General features: G+C 42.1%; 1 protein-coding gene across 2 annotated transcripts in view; it reads left to right on the top strand.

Annotated features, from left to right (window-relative positions):
- The first annotated feature begins 378 nt into the window (after positions 1 to 378).
- Positions 379 to 18,662, top strand: part of TENT4B (terminal nucleotidyltransferase 4B) — a 48,244-nt gene continuing 29,960 nt past the window's right edge. For both annotated transcript variants that reach the window (XM_016205010.2, XM_087827501.1), the window contains exon 1: positions 379 to 1,028. In XM_016205010.2, the coding sequence (XP_016060496.2) occupies positions 391 to 1,028 (638 nt within the window). In that variant the 5' untranslated portion in view covers positions 379 to 390. The remainder of the gene's footprint in view (positions 1,029 to 18,662) is intronic.

Genomic DNA, 18,662 nt, shown 5'->3' on the forward strand with positions numbered 1-18,662 from the left:
GGAGCCGGCCGAGGCCCCGCCCCGGGGCCGGAGGAGCGAGGACGCTACGGAGCAGGCGCGTCCCGCCGCCGCTGCCACCGCCGCCGCTGCTACTGCCGCCGCCGCCGCCGCCGCTCGCCCTTCTCCGGAGCCGCCGCCGCGGCCGCCATTTGCACGGGGACCTCGGTGACAGGGCTCAGCGGAGGGGCGGAGGGAGGGGGGAGGGCCCGCGGAGTCCCGGAGGGCGGGAGCGACGCCGCCGGCGGGCCCAGCAGCGGCGGGAGCGGGAGCGGGAGCAGCAGCAGCAGCAGCAGCAGCCGAGGCCGGGCGTGCGCCTGAGGCGCGGCGGCGGCGGCGGCGGCGGCCCTGCGGGCGGCCGGGAGGGGCGGGGGCAGAGGCCGCCGCCGTTTGATGGATCCGAGGATCGCCTGGTTCCAGCCAGAGCAGCTCGGACCGTCCAATAGTCTGTGGATGCAGATCTGGGAGACGACCCAGGGGCTGAGGAACCTCTACTTCAACCACCACTGTCACAGCAGCGGCGGCGCGAGCGGCGGCGGCGGCGGCGGCGGCAGCAGCACGGCCACCGGTGGGAGCGGCAGCAGCACCGGCAGCCCCGGCGGCGCGGCCCCGGCCCCGGCCCCGGCCCCAGCCGGCATGTACCGCTCCGGGGAGCGTCTGCTGGCCGGCCCCGCGCTACCCGCGGAGCAGCGGGACTTCCTGCCCCTGGAGACGACCAACAACAACAACAACCACCACCAGCCCGCGGCCTGGGCCCGCCGCGCCGCCGCGGGCCCCTCGGCGTCCCCGTCCCCCTCGGCGGCGGCGGCCCCGCACTCTGCCACCGTCCCCGCCGCGGAGCCCGCCGACCCGGCCTCGGGCAGCAGCAACAAGAGGAAGCGCGACAACAAGGCCAGCACCTACGGACTCAACTACAGCCTGCTGCAGCCCAGCGGAGGGCGGGCCGCGGGGGGCGGCCGGACGGACGGCGGCGGGGGCGTGTACAGCGGGACCCCTTGGAAGCGGAGGAACTACAACCAGGGAGTCGTGGGGTGAGTGGCGGCCCCGCGGCCTGGTGCCTTGGCCCTTGCACACGCGCAGCGGGGCACACGCCCACAGAAGGGGGGTTGGGGGAGCCCGGGCGAGGCCACCCCCCTGGGCCGCTTTGGTCGGTGCCTCTCTGGGGCCTGATGGACATCCCCTCATCTGTCCACCATCCACACTTTCCCCTAACCCTCCTTAGGGGTCCGCACCTTTCTCCTCTCCCCCAGCCTTCCACACCCTCCCTTCGCCTCCCTTAGTCATCCACACTCTCCCTCGTAACTGTCTACATCTTCTCCGACCCCCCCTTATCCATTCATTCTTTCCTCCCATGCCCCACCCCCGCAGTCAAACACACCTTCCCCGATTCCCTTCAGCAGCCCTCCCATCTTCACACCCCAAGATGAGGTTGCTTAGCGCAGGCAAATCATTCATTCCCCGAGAACATTCCTGTGTTGGTGCCTTTTGATGGAACAGGACCTGGAGGTGCTTTCTTTGCCAAGAATAGAAACATCCAGAATGCTCCTCCCCCTCCCCCTCCCCCAATCCCAAACAGGAATCGCCAGCCAGTAAGGCTTTGCCTGCTATTGACCCTTTGGTCCATCATTTTATTTTTTATTTTAAAAAATTTATTGTATTAGTGGGTACAATATTCTGTGGGGCACGAGGAATGGGGTGACAGCTAAATTTAGGCTGGTGGAAATGGTGAGCTCTTCTTCTGAGGCGCATAGAACTTTCTAGGAGTTCACGGTCCTTGGCCCCAGCTTCTGACTGTAAAGTTGCCCTGGCAGAGACAGCCAGTGCTTTTCATTCTAGAGGTAACTGTATGCTAATGAGTGAATGTTGCACCACTAATGACAGTCTGTTTAAAGTTCAGCTGTTACAAAATGCAATCTTACCTGACCCCTAGTGAGTTATGTACATAAGTAGGGAATGTTTTCAGCTAGATTTCCCTTCTGGAAAAGCCCCTGTGCTGGAATAGAGTATTGGGTGTGTGTGTTTACCTTGAGTATGGAGAATGAGCTTTCAGATGGCTTTCCATTTTTCAGATCCTGTTTTACACTGGGGCCATAGTAGGCAAATGAAATCACTATTAGTAAACCCTAGTGAAACCTTTTCTTCCGTTCACCCATTCAGATCTGCCCTGCCTTGGCAAGCAGAGACAGTTTTGAAGGCCGGGGTAAAATGAGTTGGTGGGTTCCATCTGCTTCTAGTGGGCTGGTGTCTGGTATATGCTACTATTACAACTCACCCTTTTTATGGAAAATGCAGTCAAGCCTTTCAGGACTGGCTCTGGGGAACATGTCTAACCTGTCCTCACTGTTTGGAGGGGAACCCTTTTAGGGTTGAGTCTGTTGTTGAGCTTCAAGGGCGCTCTCCATGGTCATCACATTTTAATAAAAGGCTCATGGTTCCATCCTGTTAGTATTGCCAAGACGAAGTGCACCCTGTGGCATAGTGACAAGCAAATTGATGTTGAGGGGTTCTGGTAGTTTCATTTCACAGGAATAAGCTCCAGTTAAGTGATAACTGTCAAATAAAACCTTAAAGTTCCCTAATTTCATTTTACTGAAGCTTCTGCGTGTATATCTAGCAAAGATACATTATAAATCCAAAATGCTGGCTGCCTCTTTCTGTTAATTAGAAATTGTCCTGTCCTCTACTTGCTATTTATTGTTGAAGGTACTATAAAAGGGTCACATTTGAACTTACATAGAAGCAATATGGTCTTGTTCCTGATTCAAATATTATACTGCCCTCAAAGGGATTAAAGGGAGGAATGTTTATTTCCCAGAGGGATTACTGTTTAAAAACTGATTACAAACCTGTTTTAAAACTACTTACCACTTCATCAGACTTTCCATTTTTTCTTCCTCCTTTAGAGGAGGTCAGCAGTTTAAAATTTTTGTATTTAAGAGTGTTTTTGTAAGAGTGTCTGGGTGCTTAAAAATTCTTGTTTTGATTTATGGATCCTTGTTTTTTTACTTTTGTGGAAGTTTTGCTATTTTTAATACAGATATTTTAAAAATCTGGGTTCAAGATGCATTGTTATGCTATTCTGAGATTAAATATAGTAAAACTGTTACCAGCATTCTGAGTTCTTGGCATGTGACTGCCATTTAGCTAATAGGTTAACCAGTTGTGGCGGTCCCTGGCCTCCATAGGGAGGGAGAGGAGAGAAAAGCACACGACCAGTGGACTAGAACTGAGGCACAGCTGTATACCCGCTCTCACATCTTGCTCTCTGTGTTCTGTGCTTCGGCCAGATGGGTTGATTTGCTGCCTGAATGCTCCAAGGTTCGGTGCAAAATCCCGACTTGTCCATCTCCCAGGTTCTTGATGTTTTGGTTTCTCCTCTGAACTCTTGAAGTACTTGCTTCATGCTGTTGGTGTAGCTTGCCTATGTTTACTTTTCCTTTGATGGATATGTTCCTTCTTACCCGCTAGGTCACTAGTTAAGATGGAAATTTCTTAAACGTAGAGTAAGATACTTGGATTTCATCCTGAAGTCTTCATAGTCCTATTTCAAAATTAAATTTGCCTGGCTCACCGTCACAGCGTTCTCCTTGTACCCACAGACCCAGGGAGTTTGTTCACTTTCCTTTTCTTCTTTAAAAAAAAAACTTTTTGTTTTCAGTCCTCGCTTGAGGATCTATCAAAAGATCAACCGATTGCCTCCTGTGCGTGTCTTGACCCGGGGATCCAACCTGCAACCTGGGCATGTGCCCTAACCAGGAGTTGTACCCAAGACCTTTTGGTGTATGGGCTGATATACCAACCAACTGAGCCACACCAGCTTAAAGGTGTTTTCACTTGCTCTCTTTCTTGGGATCCATTTCCCTCCCACACTTGCATGGTGTAGGAAGCAGCCCGCCTGCTCCTTCTGGTTGTCCATGAAAACGAGCCATAAGCCCTTTTCTTTTCAAAAATTTAATTGTTGATCGTCATGGAGGAAGAAGAGATGACAAAAAGTAGCAAACACAGGAAACTTAAGGAGGTTCAGAGTCCTTGGTCTGAGCCCCTGTGTACAGAAACTTCTTGTGAAAGGTGCTTGGTGCCTGTCCAGGCTCAGAAGAGGTTTGAGTTGGCTACGCTGCCAGATCTGGGACTATTTTTTCAAGGCTTGGATGATTTTGAAAGTCATGTTTTGGAGTACATATTTGACATGGGACACCAAGAAGGCCCTGTTGGGAAACCTTGGTTTAAGGACTGATCTCTTAAACGAGATGATGGGATGGGAATGGAAAGAAGAGCAGATGTGAGCCGTACTTCAAGGTTAAGATGGAGAGGATTCGGATCCCCTTTATGGATTTAATAATCTACTATAGCCTTGACCTTGAGTGATTGGGGAAATGTTGGTGTTGTTGGTTTGGAGCAAGAGATAGGGTGATGTTGAGGTGGAGCTGTCCATCGGGGAGTCAAAATTTGGGGGCTGAGATGTCATCCTCGTGCACCGGGGCAGTGTCTTTCCTGTGTCCATTGTCCCTCTGTCACAGTCCAAGGTGCTGACGCTGTTCTTCAGCACTGGCATTAGGGCCTCTCTGCTTATTTTTACATAACATGATCAGTGGGATTGGTGTTAGTGCTGGGCTCCAAAGCTGTGCATCAGGCAGTTCAACATGGGTTGAGTACAAAAGAATCTAGAGGCCTTATTCCATGTGCTTGCTCTAAGCATAATTTCTGTGTGTTTGCAGAGGTAGCCCACAGTAATTCTTTAGTGAACTAGGATCTCCGGGTTATTAAATTTTGCTGCATTGGGTACTGAAATGTGCCTTCAAGAAGACATTACGTTTTCTGCTGTGTAGAGCTTACTATAACAGCGTAATTCATATCTGAGAATTTGCCAAAATCTATTATACTGTGTTAAACTGAGTTGCTTTCATGCCACAACTCATCATCTGTCCAAAGTCTGTGTATAGCGAACACTGTCACTGGCAGAATCATTGGCAGTTCAGCACGTGGAATCTTTTTCAGCCCCCACTAAGTGTTTAGCGATTGGAACGGTGAGTGAATAGAGTTTTTGGCATCTGCCCTGTGCTCACACAGAAAGTTTAGCATACTGCAGGGAAGGATGAGAAAGGGGTACTAGAAAGTTTAAGGCAGGGAGGGCATGTGTTAGAACATTTCTGGTCCTGGTGTGCTCAGTGGCCTTATATCCCAACTTCCTCCAATGAATCCTGATGTCAGGAGCCCAGAGGGTCCACGGGAGGAAAATTCAGGGGCGCCTCTGCTGATAATTTGATTCATCAGATGGTTGTGGTTAGATGTTCTTACACCTGCTGAAGCTGAGAAAAATTTAAGCCATTTTTTTAATGGCAAATAGAAAAACAAGCTGTTGTATATGGTTTCACTCAGCTTTCTATTCTCCCGTCTGTTGACTCCATTAGAGTAACATTTAGTGGAGGAAACTATTTCAGGATCACACCCACAACACTAGAGATTGTGTGTATTAATCACCAGTTTACACATAGGTATGGAGTAATCTTGAAAGGGATATAGGCCGAAGAGGATGTCTATTTGAAGAATTCAGGGCCAGTTCCCAGCAGCTGGTCTGAGAATCCTGTCTTTGCTCTTTCCTACAGAGATGACTGGAGAGCTTAGCCTCCTTGAGGAACTCAGGGGAATAGAGGAGAGGGTTCTTCCTACCCCTAGGGACTCAGCTGCTGCAGAGCACCACAACATCATTTTACCATTTTCAAAATGACACAGGCCCAGCTTGCATGCTCAGCGGTTGGGCATTGACCCGGGATCCAGGAGATTGTGGTTCGATTCCCAGTCAGGGCACATGCCAGGGTTGTGGGCTCGATCCCCAGCAGGAGGCAGCCAATCAATGACTCTCTCATCATTGATGTTTATATCTCTCCCTTTCCCTTTCTCTCTCTGAACTCAATAAAAATAAATTTAAAAAATTACAGTTATATATTTCTAAGATTATATATATTTATTTTATCCTTACCTCAGGATATTTTTTTCCCATTGCTTTTCAGAGAAAGTAGAAGGGGGGAGAGAAACATGGATGTGAGAGAGACACTTATACTGGTTGCCTCCCGCTTGGGATTGAACCTGCAACCCAGGTACGTGCCCTTGGCCGGAATCGAACCATGGACCCTTCAGTCCGAGGGCCAATGCTCTAACCACTTAGCAAAACTGGCTAGGGCTCTAAGATAACATTTATTGAAGTTGAGACCTCTGAGCTAGACTTTTCATTCATTTGGACCTAAACAGCAGGCGATACAATTATTTCCATTCCATAAGTTGCTTGATGACATAAGAGACTCTTTTGTATGCTTAGGGCTTTAGGCTATGGAAATTTGAGTTAAAGATTTTGAAAAAAACCTGAACATGGGGTCGTATATGTTGTACCTTGGCTCCTTACTCACTTGAACCATTTCATGTCTGAAGCAGTTCTGGCCGTGTGCATAAGACATGTCATGTAGATCTGGTAACTTAGCTCAGGAATTCCAGCTCAAGCTGTACTTTCTGCTGAAGTAGTTGGAACAGTACAGAAACCTATGTTTTCAAACTGCTCAACCAAATCAAAGTGTTCATGGTCACCTTTTAATCATATTCCAAACTCTGTTAAACCTTCCCCATTTGTTACGTTATTAACATTCTCATGGATAGCCCCATCTAATGTTTTTCTTTTTTACATTTTATTTTGAAATAGAGTGACAGAAATTTGCAAAAAATAGTACAGCAAGATCCCATGTTCCCTTCACCTACTTTGGTGCAGTGATAACATCTTACATAACTATAGTTTGATATCAAAACCAGGAAATTGACATCATTACAATCCACAGCCTTTTTCGGATTTCACCAGTTTTACTCATTTGTGTTGCATGTGCAACTTATGACTTAAAAGGGCCTAATTTTGAAGTTTTACTTTGGTTTTATTGTTAGCAGTGTCATTTTAACACTTTTTCTTTTTTTTTATCTTTGAAGTACTTTGTAGTGTTACTTTACATGTCGCTTTTTTCTTAGAAACAAGTATAGAGCTTGATTTCATTTTCTAAAAACATAGGAAAGGATAACTGCAGAGTTGCTTTCAAAATTTAGAGTCCTGTCCTTTCATACGTCATGAGTAAACTTTATTTTCTCTTGGCTTGCCTCTGTTTGGGGAATTAAACCCTATGGTTAGTGGTGGTTTTTTGGTGGTGGTGGTGGTGGTAGTGGTCAGGTTTTTTTTAGTGTTTTTATATCTGAACAATGCTTTTAGACTGTGTAGAATAAATACTTTTATCTTTGAGCTGATCCTAGAATAAACCGGGTTTCATCAGAACCATTTCCTGGGCTGAGATGGGATCTGGGCTCTTTATTTTTCCCCTCACCAGCTCCTTGTAGTCACTGTTTTGATTTTGTCGTAGTAACATAACTCTTTGCACTGTCTAGTGTTGTAAATTTCTGCAAAAACAGAATAAGAATCCATTGGGATTGTGGTGGTGGAGTTTTAAAAGTTAATTTCCAGTGATTTGGATTTAATAACGTGTTAGGTCTGTGGTGAGGTCTGAAATGTGGGCCTTTCTTCCCTGAGATTAGTTACCCACCCTTTATTTTCTTCTTTGTCTGAGGTGTTACAACACTGCTCCTTAGAATATACCTGTTTTTAAAATCAGCAAATATTTTACATACTACTAATAAATGCTAATTGTCAAAAACTAGAAAATATAGCTAAACCAAAGGAAGGAAAAAAAAATAACCCCTATTATACTACTACCAGGATATAACTACCATTAACATTTTGGTGTTACTATTTTCAGGCTTTTTAATGTGTGTATACATTATTTCCTTTGTTCTTCTTATCAATATGGACTCCTACTGTAGGTATACTTAAGAATGTGTTTTTTTTCCAATTTAAAGAATTTTTTAAAAACACCACCTCACACCTGTTAGAATGGCTATTATCAAAAAGACAAGAAATAGCAAATGTTGGTGAGACTGTGGCAAAAATGGAATTCTGTGCATGTTGGTGGGAATATAGATTGGTTTAGCCATTGTGGAAAAGAGTATGAAAATTCCTTGAAAATTTAAAAATAAAACTACCATATGATTGAACAAATACCACTTCTGGATATTTATCCAAAGAAAACAAAAACACTAAGTGAAAGATACTGCACCCCCATGTTCATTGCAGCATGACTTATTGTAGCTGAGACATGCAAATAACCTGTGCCTCCATTGAGGGATGAATGGATAAAGACCATGTGAGGGGTATATATAAACATATATGTGTATACACACACACACGTACATACAAACATACAGTGGAATATTAGCGACAAAAAAGAGGGCAGTCCTGCCATTTGTGAGGACTTGGATGGACCTTGAGGGCATTATGCTAAGTGAAGTGAGTCAAACAGAGAAAGGCAAATATCGTGTGATCTCACTTATATGAGGTATCTAAAAACAAAAACGAACGAACAGCAGAAGCTTATAGGTAAAGAGAGCCGATTAGTGGTTGCCGGAGGTGGGGGTTGGGGGATGAAATGGGCGAAGGTGGTCAAAAGGTATAAACTTCCAGTTATAAGTCCTGGGGCTCTAATGTATAGCGTGGGGGCTGTAGATAATACTGCATTGTATATTTGAAAATTGCTGAGAGAGTAACTCTTAAAACTTCTCATCAAAAGAAAAGTCTGCATGTACAGTGACAGATGTTAACTACAGATTGTGGTGATCTTCTCCCAGTACAGAGGTGGGCAAAAGTAGGTTTACAGTTGTTCATATGGAAAAATATGCTGTATACAAACATCAAATTATTATGTTGTGTACCTGAAGCTAATATAATGTATGTCAATTATACTTCAATTAAATTTTTAAATATGTAAGAATTAAAAAAAATTTAATTTATTGAATTTAGAAAGAGAAGAAGGGGGAGAGAGAGAGAGAGAGATCGAGAGAGATCAATTCGTTGTTCCACTTATTTATTCATTGATTGGTTAAAGCTTGTTTGTGCCCTGACCAGGAATCAAACCTGTAACCTTGGCGTATCAGGACCAGGTTCTAACCAACTGAGCTATCTGGCCAGGGTGAAAGAATTTTTTTTAACAACTAAAATTTATTCTCTCACAATCTGGTGAAGTTTGAACTGGTTTTCATCCTAAGATTATTTTATTTGGGAGAAGGCCATCAGACTATTGTGGCAATACTTTTTGACTTAAACATTTTTATTAATATGACAAACATCTTTTCATGTAAAATACATTTCTATAGCATTTTTCAGCACCCTATTACCTTTAGAATGACTCTGTATACCTACTGTATGTGGGCGTGGCATTCTATTGATTGAACACACCTTAATATATTTCACCGATCCTGGCTTGGACATTTAGTTTGTTTCTAATTTTTTTAAACTTATTTTTACAAGATATAATTCACATACCATCAAATTCACCCTTTTAAAGTGTACAGTCCAGTGTTTAGAAGGTTGTGTAACCATCACAGCTAATTCTAGAACAGTTTCATTACCCCAGAAAGAAACCCTGTACTCTGTCACTCCCCACTCCCCTACCCCCTCAGCCCCTGGCAACCTCATACAGACTTTTTTGTCTCTATAGATTTACTATTCTGGACATTTCATAAAAATGGAATCATGTATTATGTGGACTTTTGTGCCTAGTTTCTCTCACTCAATGTTCTCAAAGTTCACCCATGTTGTAGCATGTACCAGTACTTAATTCCTTTTTATGGCTGAATATTCCATTGTATGAATATACCACATTTTGTTTATCCATTTATCCTGTAATGGACATTTGAATTTCTATGTTTGGCTATTATAATTAATGCTGCTATGAACATTCATGTACAAGTTTTGGTGTACACGTTTTCATTTCTCTTGGGTGAGTACCTAGGGGTGGAATTGCTGGATCATATAAAGTGGCTGTAAAATTTTCTTTCCCACTAGCAATGTGTGAGGTTTCCAGTGTCTCTGTATTCTTGTCACACTTTTTATTATCTGTCTTTTTGATGATAGTCATCCTACTGGGTGTGAAGTTTTCTCTCATTGTGGTTTTGATCTGCATTTTCCTAATGACTTATGATGTTCATGATATTGAACATCTCTTCCTGTGCTTATGGGCCAAACGTATACCTTTGGAGAAGTATTTATTGAAATCGTTTGGCCATTTTTAAAATTGGGTTGTCTTTTTGTTGAATTATGAGAGTTCTTTATATAGATAGATACTAGACCCTTATCAGATAGATGATTTGCAGATATTTTCTCTCATTCCATGGATTGTTTTACGTTCTTGAGAGTGTCCTTTTGAAGCACAAAGTTTTGTTTTCCTATTTGATAAATTCAGTTCATGTATTATTTTTTCCTGTTGCTTATGCTTTAGCTGTCATATCAGAGAAACCATTGCCTAATCTAAGATCATGAAAATTAACCCCTAAGAGTTTTATAGTTTTAGCTCTTAACATTAGGTCTTTGATCCATTTTGAGTTCATTTTTATATATGGTGTGAGGTAGAAGTCCATCTTCCTTCTTTTGCTTGTGAACATCCAGTTGTCCCAGCGTTCACATTTTCCAGAATGTCATTTATGTGGCCAGTATGTGGCCTTTTAGATTGTCTACTTTAAGCAATATTCATTTAAAGTTCCTTCATATCTTTTCCTGGCTTGATAGCTGATTTTTAAATGCTGAAAAGTACTCCATTGTATGGATGAATCAATTATGTACTGAAGGACCTCTTGGTTGTTCTAAGTTTTAGCAATTCTGAATAAAGCTGCCATCAACATCTGTGGGCAGGTTTTTCTGTGGACATGTAGACTCATTCATAATATTCCTTTATTACCCTCTTAATGTCCATAGGATTGGTAGTGATGGCCCTTCTTTCATTTCTGATATTAGTAATTTATGCCTTCTCTCTTTTTTTCTTAGTTAATCTGGTTAGAGGCCTATCAATTTTAGTTTCATTTATTTTTCTTTATTGATTTCTTCTTTTCATGATTTCTATTCTGATTTTAATTATTTTCTTGTCATTTGAATTTAATTTGTTTGTCTTTTTTTAGTTTCCTAAGGTAGAAACTTAGATAATTGATTTTTAGATATATTTTTAGAATATTTGCATTAGGTACTATAAACTTTCCTCTGCTTTCTCTGCATTCCACAAGTTTTGATAAGTTGTATTTTCATTTTTGTATAGTTAGAAATATCTCTTGAGACTTCTTTTTTGGCCCATGTTTTATTTAATCTCCAAGTATTCTGTTTTCAATCTCCAAATATTGTATTTGGGGGTTTTCCAGCTATCTTTTTGTTACTAATTTCTAGTTTATTTTTATTGTGGTCTGAGAGCATACTTTGTATGATTCCTGTTCTTTTAAATTTGTTAAGGTGTGTTTTCTGCCCCAGAATTGTAGTCTGCTTATGTTTTTTGTTTTTAATGTAACTCTATTTTATGTGACTTCAAAATAATATATGGTTTAAAAAATCAGATTGAGGCAACCCAAGTGGTATATACACACACAATGGAATATTACTCAGCCTTCAAAAGGAAGGAAATTTGACACATGCTTCAACATGGATGAACCTTGCAGACATGCTGAGTTAAAATAGGCAGTAGAATAGTGGCTGCTGGGTGCTGGAGGGAGAAGAGAAAGGTGGGGAGTTAGTAGTGTTCAGTGGGGACAGAGTTTCATTTGGGAAGGATTAAAAAGTTCTGAGGCAAAGCTTTAGTTATGCAGGATAAATAAGTCCTGGAGATCTATGCAGCATAGTAACTAACAGTGTATTGTATACTTAAAATTTGCTGAGAGGGTAGATCTTATGTTAAAAGATTTTTACCATGCACATTAAAAGTAAACAAAGGGCATAGGAGGAAACTTTCAGAGGTGGTGGATATGTTTCTGGCTTTGATGGTGGTGATGGTTTCATCAGTGTATACTTGTCCCCAAACTTGCTGAGTTGTATACATTAAATATTTAATATTTTATGTCAATCGTACTTCAATAAGTGGTTTTAAAAAAGTTCTGTGGATGGATAGTGGTGATGGTTACTTAACAGTGTGAATGTCCTTAATGCTATAGAACTGTACACTTAAACATGGTTAAAATGGTAAATTTTATGTTAGGCATATTTTACCACAATTTCTAAAAATGGGGAAAAAGTTTAAAAATCAGAATATTGACAAGAAAAAGGTTAAAGAGTTATTTAAAATTTTTCTTTGTTTCAAGTGTTTGTATTTGTTTTGGGACTGATGTGACTAGTTTTATTCTCATTTGTGATTGACCCGATAGAACATAATTATGTTAGGGTTTCTTATGGTATGAGGAACAGGATTTTTATGTGGACCTACACAAAACTGTCCATGTGATGAATTGGGTGCTTGCAGAGGATACTCATGCATTCATTCATTTAAGGACCTCTCTGCTCATGGACTGGACTGATTTATAGCCACATGGTGGAATCATCATGGGGTTTGAGATCAGAGGATTTTCAGAGGTCATTTAGTACTTTTTTTTTTAATCAATAATTTGAACCTCAGACAGGGTAAGTGGCTATACCAAGTTTCATAGTAGTGGAGTAGTTTGACTTTATCTTTACCTGTAACCAGGGCTTCTTAGCCCTTGTTTCTACTGGGTCTCAGCATACCTGTCAGCCTAACTGTGATTTCAGTTAAACCTGCGGTTGGCGTCCACACTCCCCTAGCTTGCCCCTGTGTTCCCTACAGCCTGTGCAGATAATGGTGTCCTGCTGAGTAAGCTTGATAAGGGTAAGTCTCAAGCCAGTTACTTCAAAGCAGGATCTCAATCTGAGGAAGTTAAAAACAATTTCTTTTTTAAAAAAATATATATATTTATTGATTTCAGAGAGAGGAAGAGAGAGACAGAAACATCAAGGATGAGAGAGTCCCTGCTGGGGATCGAGCCCACAACCTGGGCATGTGCCCTGACCGGGAATCAAACCTCGATCTCCTGGATCCTAGGTTGATGCTCAACCGCTGAGCCACGCCCGGCTGGGCTAGAAACAATTCCTGATGACCGGAGCCCACTCCTCAGAGATTCTGATTTAATAGATCTGTAGAGGGTGATGGCTCTCACATCATAGTTTAAAAATAATAAGCATATGCAGCATAAATATACTGCTTTAAAGGATCGTTTAATGCATGGGTTCCCAAACTGGGCTGATTATCAGAATCCCCTGGGGAGCTCAGAACCCTCACACCTCAGTGCTACAGAGGGATTCCTAGTTGAGGAGGGATAGGAGATGCTGGAGGTCACCTGAGGTTACGCTCAAGATAGAATAGCTTTGCCTCCACATGAAACCAGACCCAGTGAATGAAACAACTTCAGAGTAGTTACATGGGCCACAGCCATCATTTTAATGAAGTGAAGTTTGGCTCAGGCCTTGTAACATACTTGTTTATTGGATTAAAAGTAAAAATGCTTGCCCAGCTGGCGTGGCTCAGTGTTTAAATGTTGACCTATGAACGAGGAAGTCATGGTTCGATTCCCGGTCAGTACACATGGCCTAGTTAAGAGCTTGATCCCCAGTAGGGGGCATGCAGGAGGCAGCTGATCAGTGACTCATCATTGATGTTTCTCCCTCTCCCTCTCCCTCTTTCTCTCTCTGAAATCAATAAAAACATATATATTTTTAAATGTTTTTATTGATTTTAGAGAGAGAAGAAGGGTGGGGAAGAGAGAGGGAAAAACATCAATGTGAGAGAGACACATTGACTGGTTGTCTTCCGCCTACTTCCAGGTCGGGGCCTAGAATCGAGCCTGCAACTGGCCGGAATTAAACCCGGGGCCCTTCAGCCCATGGGCGGATACCCTGACCACTGAGGCAAACCGGCTAGGGCAAAACATATTTTTTTTTCTTAAAAGTAAAAATGCTTACTAAGGAATTTGAGATTATATGCAAGATTTTTTAAAAATTTGGTCTTGTACGAAAGTGTTTTTTTTTCTGTTTGTTTATTGGGTGGTAAGAGGGTCTGGGGTTGTTTGTAAGCAAGGAAGAGTGTATTGTTGGAGATGGAAGGGTGCTTGTGTGTTTAGACACGAAGACCAAGTGCCTTCGGTGCCCTTATCACTTAGATTCCTGTGTTCATATGGATTTGAACTTCCTTACTGGAACATAAGTTATGTGCAATTTACCATGAAGAGGTTTTTCTTAGTTTTGATTATGTAAGTAAGGCATGAATTTATTCCCCTTCTAAAAACTTAAAACATTACAGAAAAGGCAGGAGTCTCACATGGTCCACCCTTGTGGCCCCAGCCCCTTCCTGGGAGGTACTGATTGTTCCCAGTGGCCCGTGGATCCTCCCAGAACTTTCCTGCCAGGTACCCTGACCATAGAAAATACATTATTTTGTAACTTTTGCTTTTTTCCACTTAAAATATATTGGGAATTTTTTCACGTCGGTTTAAGTGCTATGTAAAATTCCAACTGCGTAGCTGTACCATCATTTTTTAAACCATTTCCCATTGATGACCACAGAGGTGGTTCCCGTGTTGCCAGGGCCAGGGCTGCAGCAGACATTCTAGCGCGTGCCTCCGTGTGCGTGTGTACTGTTTGTGCTGGGAGGGCGTGGGCTAAATGCTAAGTTGTCTTCCAGCCAGGCTGTGATGGAGTTGGGGGGCACTCAGGAGAATTTGCTGGACTTGCACATAATTGAGTGAAAGCACAAAATAGCAGAGCACATGTCAGTGTTTTGTTTGTAACTGTCACAGTGATGAGGCGCGTTTTGGGCTTGCCACCCTGAATGTCTGCCTGCCCAGTGCCACTGTGCTGGATGCTGACTTGGAAGCATTTTCAGAAAGTGCTGAATTAGGTTAGTGATGTGACGATGATTAACAGATAATGTTGCCAGAATAATTGTGTCAAAACAGCAAGAAATATCAAGAGAATTTGATGCATTCTGCTTTTCTTTGGTGCTTGCCTCTTGTAATAGTGTCAGAAACTTTAGGTTGCATATTTAATAATTTTTCTTGTATTTTCGATCAACTTGACTATAACAACAAACATGCCAGTTCAAAGCAGCTCTTCATAATAAGGCATTAACTATTTATTAGTCTCCATAAACTCTTGTTTGTGTCATTGTAGAAGATCCATTTTAAAAAATAATTTTCATCGAAATGAAAGGTCTTAATGCTTCTGCTAGCGTGCCTTTTGCATAGTCTTCTCCCTGTGTGTACATAGTCTACAAATGCAGCCTTTTGGAGGGGGCGGTAGGTATATTTTTCTATATCAATACACCATCGTTAAATTAGGCACTCCGTGTTGGTGGACATCTAAGTGGCTTTTTATTTTCTATTGCGAATAAAGTGTTAGGAGCATACAGAGTGTTTGCTTTTAAGCTAGTTTCTCCATCCGTGTTCCTCAAAAGAAGATTGAGGGGTTTCTTCTTACATGTTTCCAGAAAGACCGTGACGGTTAACACTGAACGAGGGAAACTGTGACCGCTTTTCTGAGGGCTTCGCAGGCTCCTCTCTTCTTCTCCCAAGTAGATTAGGTTTTATTTTTGTGCTTGGTACAGTTGTTGTGAGACTTTTGCCCCATGGATGGATTTGGTGGTGTGTGTTGAGGTATGTGTAAATTTGTTAGTTATAATGTCATTCTACTTTGAGGTTCACTAGTGTGTTAGTGTTTTTATTTTTCTCATGCTTATCACTTTCTTATCTGAAAGGGAGGTAACAGTGGACTTGGCACCATTGAATTAGAACATTGGCTGTTTGTCCTTGGCCAGAAGATCAATCACGTGCCCAGCAACAAGGTGAGGTGAACAATTCAGCAGTTCCAGAAATGGGTGGTTGTGTTTTCCAGTGGAAAAGAATGCCAAACAGTTGTTTAGGTCTGTGTCACCTTTTCCATGAAATGAGACAGGGCTCCCTAAGTGTAAAGGTCAGTTGAAGGACATGTAATATGTGTTCATTGGTAAGGAAATTAATGGTGGAAGGGTTTTATTTGTGACCTTCTGTGGATGCTTGAAGCTCATCCTATGAAACCAGCCGTGCCCAGGAGGGCGCTGACGTGAGCAGGTGCAGATTCACTCCTCCGGTGACATGTGAGAAGCTATTGGGACACTAGGATAGGCTGTTTTTACATTAAAAGCTCTGAATGCCTTAGATAAGTGGCAACCCTTTGATTCCTAGGTCCCCTTTGGGTCCTAATATAATGTGGTCTGCAAGTGTTTTCAGTCTTTCAAAAAGGATAACAGCTTGCTTGTTAACTTGCTCCACGTGCTAATAAAATATCAAGTTGCAAAAAAAAAACAAGTTGCTCTGTTTGGGGTTTTGTAAGTCATTCATTACTTGGATGTACGTTCTTCTTGTTACTGACTTATAGACTGTGCTGTTCCTCTTAATTTGCTTTGTGGTAGCATCCAGTTACCTGTTGATGGACATTTGGGTTGTTTCTACCTTTTGGCTCTTGTGAATAATGCCCTGAATGTTGGTGTAGAAGTATCTGAATTTCCGGTTTCAATTCGAGTTTACACCTAGCAGTGGAATTGCTGGATCAGACGGTAATACTATGTTTAACCTTTTGAGGACCTGCCAGACTGTTTTCCACTGCAGCCAAATAATTTTACATTCCCCTCAACAATGCAGGAGGGTCCTGATTTTTCTGCATCCTCACCAACATTAGTTTTTATTTTTTTAAATAATAGCCATCCTAATGGGTTGAAATGGTATCTCGTTTTGATTTGCATTTCTCTAATGACTAATGAGATTGAGCATCTTTTTCTGTGCTTATTGGTCATCTGTATGTCTTCTTTTGAGAAATGTTTATTCAAATCCTTTGCCCATTTTCATTGTTAAATTGTAGTTCTTCAGATATTTTTGGATATTAATTCTTTATCAGATATATGATTTGCAAATATTTTCTCCCATTCTGTTGGTTTTCTATTTCTTTATTGATAGTGACCTATGGTACACAAAAGTCTTCCATTTTGATGAAGTCCAAGTTATCTTTTTTGTTGTTGTTGCCTGTGTTTTTGGTATTATATCCAAGAAAGCATTGCCAAGTTCACCATCAACTCCCCAGTGTTTCCTTTTGTAAGTTTCTAGTTTTAGTTGGTAAGTTTAGGACTTTGATCTATCCTGAGTTGATTTTTGTATGTAGTGCGATGTAAGGACCCAAGTTCATTGTTCTGTATGTGGATGTCTAGTTTTCCCAGCACTAGCAGTCAAAGACTGTCCTTCCCTATTGGCTGCTCTTGACACCCTAGCTTAAATTATTTTTATTACAATGTAAGAATTCACGCAAGTATAAAATTCTTATCCTTAAAATATTATAAAAACAGAACAGATTAACACATTAAATATAGATAAAATGACAAAACCAATAAAATGAAAATGAACTTTATGATACATATAATTAACTCAAATTAAGTGGCTACCCAGTGCGCGGATGGCGTGCCTGCTGCGGGGTTGGGAGTGCGTTGCGAGTGCCTTTCTCCCTTGCCACATGCCCGCTCAGCTCTCTCACTACCCTTCTCCATACTGAAAACCACAGACCTTCGCAGGGTGCCACTTGACCTCTACTTGGCATGCATGCATTGTACACCTGTCAGGCCTTACTCTGCTCTTCACTCTTAGTACAGACCAGTTACATTCCTGTTGCTTGGCCATAGCCTACGCGAAGTACAAAAGCACACGTGGGCTGGTTAAAAGCCTGGACAGCCCTCTGTTCCCAGGGAAGCATCTGGATGGTCCAGAACAGGCTAATGGGAATGTTTTTAGAGAAATACTGAAATGAAAACACAATTTAAAAATTCTCATAGAGAACAGGTAGACTTGGAGCTGTGTCTGCAGACTTAGTTCGAGACACATTTCTCAGTGTTTGGCAGCATTACTTTATTTCTTACGCTGCTTATGAGTGTAATTCTTTTCCTTCAAGTTTAAACAGTTAAGAAAGAGATGCTGACAGTCAAGTTTGGAGGGAGGAGCTTGTTTTGCCTTTTTCCCTTTTCTTTCTCTGTGGAAGTTACTTTAGGGCATGCCATGCTGCCTGCCTTCTGTCTGCCTCTGCTCTCCTGGGTACACAGACTTCAGATTTCTTATTGCTGATTTTTAGTGTTTATGTTTTATAGCCTTTTCCCTTGAATACAACCGAAATAAAAGCTTGTATTCCTAATCTTAGATCGAGATGTATGTATTTAGCCATAATTTTACTGCCAAAAATCTGTTAGGCAGCTTTTACTTCATTAGTTTCCTTTCATGTAGTTAGCATGACCCTCGAATACCTTCTCTTCTCCCATTAAATTCTCAGCTGAGTTGTTGCTAGTTAAAGTAGGATCCTGCCCATTTGATTCTAAAACGTGGGACGTGAGTTATGGTGAGATAACGCTGTGAAGAAAGAACTTTCATATTCTTTTGTTTATAAATGCCTTTGACACTTGTTTCCACTTGAAGATGACTTCATCCTAATGCTTGTTTGAGGAAAGAACCTCTCACCTCTTCAGACAGGCCTGGGGACAAATGACTGAGACCTGAACTGAGTCCCCGGCCATCTCCAGTCAGGAAGTTCTCCCTCACACTCTCTCCAGTGCATTTCTCACTGGTGTAACCTCCTATATAGAGCTCCTGAAGTCAGACTCTTCTACACACGCATGAAGTGGTACGCTAACCTGTACCAGGAGGTGATACATATTTCTGTTAGGAATCATGTACAGGGCAGTGCACAGACTGCATGGTGGGGACTTGGT

This window comes from Miniopterus natalensis, chromosome 18 (assembly GCF_054644295.1).
Source record: "Miniopterus natalensis isolate mMinNat1 chromosome 18, mMinNat1.hap1, whole genome shotgun sequence".
Classification (NCBI taxonomy): Eukaryota; Metazoa; Chordata; class Mammalia; order Chiroptera; family Miniopteridae; genus Miniopterus; species Miniopterus natalensis.